Source organism: Zingiber officinale, chromosome 6A (assembly GCF_018446385.1).
Source record: "Zingiber officinale cultivar Zhangliang chromosome 6A, Zo_v1.1, whole genome shotgun sequence".
NCBI lineage: Eukaryota > Viridiplantae > Streptophyta > Magnoliopsida > Zingiberales > Zingiberaceae > Zingiber > Zingiber officinale.
The window spans coordinates 78,839,405-78,846,217 of record NC_055997.1 but is presented as its reverse complement, the minus strand read 5'-3'; the positions used below and the strand labels follow the sequence as shown (position 1 = coordinate 78,846,217).

The window sequence follows — 6,813 nt, the reverse complement described above, 5'->3', positions numbered from 1 at the left end:
AAATTTAAATAGTGTTTATTAATATAAAAATATTTTTTATTATGATTATTTAATACTTTTGAGAATGTTAAAATTATTTTGATTAAAGTTGCCCTTTTATTTTATGTTTTTTTGATGAGATTTTTGTTTTTTATTTTGATTAATTTAGATATATTCAATTCTTATAATCCGATTAATCTTAAAGAATTCAATCTCACGTCTATAAGATATTGTATAAGATACTGGGATAAATCAAAAGTACAAATCGGTCATAGCGAATGGTCATGATAAATTTTTCAAACTAATATTTTTTTTTTTTGGATGAATTTGAACTCTAATTGCATAGAGTCCCTTAGGATATAAATTTATCGTGTTGAACGGAAAGAGAGTAGTTAAGAGAATCAATCACATGGCTCGTGGGCCTAACCACTTAGCTTGTTATCCCTTAATTTCGTTGTCGTTGTCATTACTTGCTTGTTATTTTGTTTCATACTCAAAGCAAGAAAAAAAAATAAATTTCAGATAATGCGACTGGAACAATTATTCAATCTCACAGAATAATTTGTAATTAAGTATAATGCGGTTGGAACAATTTCTCGTTTTGGAGTAAGATAATTCATAAATATTATTTTTCTAATTATTTACAACAAATATGGAGAATTATAAAGTCCCAATTCCCTTTTTTAAGGGAGAAAAAAACAAAAAAAAGTTGTTTCTTCGATTCGATTACAGGTCTGGAACAATTTCTCGTTTTAGAGTAAGATAATTCATAAATATTATTTTCCTAATTATTTAAAACAAATATGGAGAATTATAAAGTCCCAATTTTTTTAAGGGGGAAAAAAAGTTGTTTCTTCGATTCGATTACAGGTCGGGAACTGGCCGGAGAAGCCTCAGACTCGGCGGCGCTGCCGAAGCAATCTGGAGAGGAACGAGGTCTTCGAGGTAAAGCTCCCACAGCCCGGCGTCAATCCACATTTGCTCCTCCACCTTCGCCTCCTCTGGAAGCAGCAGAGCCCGACAGAGCGGGCACGTCTGCGGTCCGTGCTCCAGCCACCGGTCAAGGCACACGCGATGGAACACATGGCGACAGCTTTTCAGCCGCCGGACTTCCGCCTCCGCCTCGAACTCGCACAGACACACCACGCAGCCGCTCCCTCCTCCACCTTCCTCCTCGAACTCCCCCAGCTCGCCGTACCGCACCGCCGGGAGGGCCTCCTGGATCCTCGCCGCCGACGGCTGGAATTGGCGGATCAGGGCGGCCGTATTGGTTTCGAGGAAGGGGATATCGTCGACGTCAAGGAGGTCGCCGAGGCCGACGGCGTCGAAGGCGCGGAGGAGGAGCCGCCGTAGGTGTCCAAGAAGTAGGACCACGCGGAGGAGAGATCTCGGCAGAAGAAGCAGGTCGGTGTATCCGACCGGAAATCCCATGCTCAGGCACTACTCTGGCGACCCCAAAATTTGATTTTTATGCTTCCCTAGCGCAGAGAAATCACAAGAGCATAAATTTGGCGCCTTTCTCCTCTCCTCGAACTCAAGAACAAGGAGGCCGTAGGAAGTCCTCTCTGCCTCTGCATCCCCGCTCATGGCAATTTATACTGCATAAAAGAGACGACCGCAAGAACAGGGGAGATAATTATGCTGTCCTATCGCTTGTGTTAATAAAAAATTAACGGCGATTTATCAACAACATACGTGAATATGTGTTTTTCCAAACACATAGTTTTAGAAATATCTAAATAATATGATGTCTCCCTTCCTTTTATCCTTTTTCTGTTTATCGGACAAAAATGATATGTAATCTCTCTCTTATTTTCTCTTTCTATCTTTTTTGCATGCGATGTAATAAAAAAAATTTTCTCATTCGTCTATGGGCAATCAACCATCGTGTTGCTGAAACACAGTGGCAAAAAAAAAAATCTCAAAAAAAATTTACTTTTTACTTTTCATCCAACAAAATTTCAAACAACTTGTTGTATTACTAATTTTTAAAAATTAATAACACCGTAAAAAAATTTAGAGTTTATACTCCATGATGTTAATATATTGCTGAATTTTAGCAATATACAATGAAAAGTAATTTAGAACGAACAGAGGATAAATATAATGATCACTCAGGGTACTCAGGACTCGATTGATAGGATATATATCCGAACGAGTAATCTTTCCAACTCGAGAGGATATGATAAGCAAACACCCAAGTCATATTATCAAGACATCGATGGAGAACGGAAAGTTTGTCCGAACGGAAAAAGACAAGTTACTACACAGCTATCGCATGGAAGAGCAGCCTGTGGTGGCCAGAGCGGATGGGTCCTGGCCGAGCGGTTATTCCACTGGGCAAAGCAGCGGGACAGGACATCGGACGGAACGGAGTCCCAGCCGAGTGGCTATCCCGCTAGGCCCAACAACGGGACCATTGTAATATCCCTCGACATCATTTATGGGAGATAGTACGGATAACAGGAGGCATGGTCGACAGGCGGATCATACAGCAACAGCTTCTACTGTCGCATTAGGGATATGCATGTCCTGTTAAGGTATGGTGTAAGAAGTACTTTCCTGACAAAGCCTTTTTGGGGGACACCTAGGAGAGCATGCTCATGCCTCGAGAAGCGTGTACGTTGCCCACTAGAGCTCTATATAAAAGGGGGGGTCCATCACTGGCGGAGGTACGCGTTATTCTTGAGTTCTACTGTTGATACTGTTGCTCCGCCTTTCTCCACATATCTGTGACTAACTTGAGCGTCGGAGGGCCAACGCCGGAGACCCCTTCCCTGGCCTGACACTGACACCGTTTGTTTTGCAGAGCGGAGTGAAGTCCATGTATGGTTAGCGAAGCCGCCACCTCTCAGCTTTCCAGCTTCACGATTTCGAACAGGATCATTTTGGCGCCGTCTGTGAGAACGCAATTTGCATCCGAACGGGAAGATGGAAGACGTTGAACGATTCACGATGGTGACCCTGACGCAAGAGGAGCTCGACATTCTGATACAAGCCCGAGTAGCGAAGATAATGGAGCAACAACAACAACAGGCACTGGTCGAGCGCTAATAGGCGATGGTCGAATGCCAAGCGCAGGAGCCAACAACATTAGTCGTTGGTCGAGCAGCTGAACAGGTCGATCGAGCAGACTGGGTATCCGCTCGAGGTAATAGCAAGAAGCCGATCGACACGTCTGGGACGCGCCCAATGTGCCTATCCCTTTCCACAAAGCTCTGTTCAGGACCCCATCGGAGGAAAGGGATCGAGCGGACAAGAACTGGGGGTCTTCCTTAGACGACGCGCTCGTTCGGGACGGAAGGAAAGGGAAGGCACTCAGAGAGGATGATTCGCTAGAGTGAGTCAATCGGTAGTTTTTGGATGGGATTCTGAACGACCCTCTGCCAAAACATTACACTCTGCTGGCGATCGGAGAGTACAATGGAACCGCCGACTCGAACGATCACCTGGCCAAATTCGACAATGCTGCCACACTTCATCATTACACCAACGGAGTTAAATGTCGGGTCTTCCTCACCACTCTTTCCGGATCGACACAACGCTGTTTCAAAAGATTGGCGGAGGGGTGAATCCATAACTTCAAGGACTTCCGAGTGACATTCCTTCACCACTTCACCAGTAGCCGCCACCACCAGAAGATGAGCGTGAACTTGTTCTCGCTCAAGCAAGGGCCTAGAGAGGCCTTGAGGGCCTACATCGAGTGCTTCAATCAAGTGGCAATGGATATCCCGGCAGTCTCTTTGGACATGTTGGTGAACGCTTTCACCTAAGGGCTCACCGAAGGAGAGTTCTTCCAATTGCTCATTTGGAAGCCGCTGAGAGACTTCGGCTACCTGCAAAAGAAGGCTAACGACTACATCAATGTGGAAGAAGCCTAGGCGGCAAGGAAGAAGGAGACACCCACTGAGCCCACGGGAGTGTTTGAATAGCCACATCCGAGTAGTCATCGACCCCCTAAGGGGCCTCGATCAGGAGGAGTCCCGCCACACCACGAGGCCAGAACACATGTCGTTCAACATGTGGCAGCCGCTCATCCAAAGGCTGCAAAAGGTAGGATGTGGACACTGATGTTCTGCTCCTTCCACCAGTCGGCAACACACAACACTAGGGACTGCTACAACCTGGCAGCTAGCAAGCTGGGTCTGCGGGGATACCGTCGCCAATCCCCATCTCTTGATCGACGATATGGGCGCCGATCAGCTGGTCGAAGGGAAGAAGGAAGGACAGCTGAGTCATGCCACCATCAGCCTAGCAAAGAAATAATCAAAGTCTCGCCCGACCCTCCACCGAGCAGAACAGGTATTCAGTTCGGGAAGAGGAGAATAGGAGCAACACCACTTAGGGAGAAATAGGAATGATCGCCGAGGGATTGACCGGCGGTGATTCCAACTGAGTAAGGAAGTCACACGCTCGGTGACTTGAAATCCATGTTGTTGGCTGCAGCAAGGAATGGGTCGAAGGACTCGAGATCAGCTTCAGCATGAGAGACTTAGAGGGAATCAAGATCCCTCATAATGATGCACTGATCATCCGAGCGATAATCACTAATTATACTATTCACTAAACCTTTGTTGATACAGGGAGCTCAGTAACATCATATTCAAGAAGACATTCGATCAGCTGCAAATGGATCGAAATGAGCTGTTGCATATGACAACCCCGCTCTATGACTTCATAGGCAATGACGTGTTGTCGCTCGACCAAGTAAAGTTGGTCGTCTCGCTCGGGGAGGAGCCGCTGAAAAGGACAAGGACCACCAACTTCATTATGGTCGACGCACCGTCGACCTACAATGTTATATTAGGCCGACCGACCCTCAACGAGTTTCGAGCGATGGTGCCCACCTATTGACAGAAGATTAAATTCTCGGTGGACGATAAGGTGGACGAGATCAAAGGCGACCAGTTGGTCACTCGGTGATGCTACGTCGAGATGGTCAAATCAGAAGCAAGGGCCGCTCAAAAAAATCTGCGCTTGGAGATGAACGCTATCATGAAGAAGCATCCTACGCTGGTTTATGAAGAAAAGGAGGAGGTTCAGATCCACCCTAGCTGGTTAGAGGCAACCACCTTCATAGCCGTTGATTTGGAGAGTGTGAAGAAGGCAGAGCTAGTCGCCTGCCTTACATAAAATTATGACATGTTTGCTTTGTTGACATATGAGCTTCCCGGTATCTTGCTGAACGTAGCTCAGCATGAGCTCCACATCCGACCAGACGCTCGACCAGTGAAGAAAAGAAGAGGGACTTTAGTACGGAGCAAAACCTAATCATCCGGGCAGAGGTAGAGAAACTGCTGGAGGCCGACCATATACGGGAAATCCAATTCCTAAGCTGACTTGCTAATGTTGTACTAGTCTCTAAGCCAGACAATAAATGGCGGGTCTGCATCAACTTCCGTGACTTGAATAAGGCGTGTCTGAAGGATTTCTACCTACTATCCTAGATAGTCAGATAGTGGACTCCACGGCAAGCTGCGAGATTATCTGCATGCTCGACGTGTATCAGAGTTACCACTAAGTGCCGCTCGCTTGAGAGGATCAAGAGAAGGTCAACTTCATCACGACCAATGAGATGTACTACTACAACGTTATGTCGTTCAGATTCAAGAATGTTGGTGCCACCTACCAGAGGCTCATGAACAAGGTGTTCCAATGGCAGATTAATTGCAACATGGAGGTATATGTCGATGACATATTAATAAAATTCCTCCGAGCTTCTAATTTTTGCCAAACATTGAGGAGACTTGCCAAACTCTGAGGGCTTATGGAATAAAGCTGAACCCGAGCAAGTGTCTGTTCAGCGCGAAGAGCGATCGATTCTTGGGGTACACAGTCACCAAGCGGGGGATTGAGGCAAATCCGAGCAAGGTCAAGACCCTGCAAGACATGCCACCGCCACACAGCTTGAAGGAGGCTCAACAACTGACCAGACGGATTACCACATTGTCCGAGTTCATATCCAAGTCATTTGACCAGAGCCTGTCGTTCTTCAAAGTGTTGCGTCGAGTGACAAAATTCTAGTGGGACACAGAGTGCGACTGGGCATTAAAAGAGCTCAAGGAATACCTTAACTCCATGCCTGTATTAGCTAAGCCGAGCGCTGGAGAGCCGCTCTAGATCTATTTGTTGACCACTGAATATGCAGTTGGCTCGGCATTAGTAAAGCAGAATGGCCACGAACAACAACCTGTATATTTTCTAAGTCATATATTGAAAGATATAGAATCCCGCTACATTGGTCTTGAAAAGTTAGCTTACACTTTGGTGCTTGCCGCTCGGAGACTTCGCTCGTACTTCCTCACACATCCGATCGTCGTGATGACCAACAATGCCTTGGGAAGAGTCCTCCTCAACCCAGAGACATCAAGACGACTAATCAAATGGACAACCGAACTAATCGAGTTCGATATTCAATATCAGCCCTAAACAGCGATTAAAGTTCAAGCTTTGGTAAATTTCATCATAGAGGTCCAGAAGGCCTACCCGGAAGTAGCTTGGAGAATATATGTCGATGGTTAGTTCACCTGACAAGGTAGTGAGATCAATATCCTTCTAATTTCTCCACGAGAAGATCGGATGCAGCTCTCCATGCGACTTGATTATTGGGCCACGAATAACGAAGTCGAATATGAAGCCTTGATAGCCAGCCTATAGGTTCTGCGACACGTTGGAGCCACAAAAGTACTCATTCACTTGGACTCTTAGTTGGCTGCTGAGCAGCTATCGGGAACGTTCGAGATAAGCAACTCCTAACTCAAGTTGTATGCAGAAGCATTTGAGAAGCTAAGAGCAAACTTCTAGGAGGTCATTATACAGAACATCCTTCGATCA

The 6,813-nt window shown here is 46.0% G+C and overlaps 1 protein-coding gene across 1 annotated transcript; it reads right to left on the bottom strand.

Moving 5' to 3' along the window:
• Positions 1-693: 693 nt before the first annotated feature.
• LOC121994104 (brassinosteroid-responsive RING protein 1-like) lies at positions 694-1,576 on the bottom strand. Its single transcript, XM_042548261.1, has one exon. The coding sequence runs from the start codon at positions 1,408-1,410 to the stop codon at positions 844-846; it is 567 nt and encodes a 188-aa protein (XP_042404195.1). The 5' UTR covers positions 1,411-1,576; the 3' UTR covers positions 694-843.
• Positions 1,577-6,813: the final 5,237 nt, after the last annotated feature.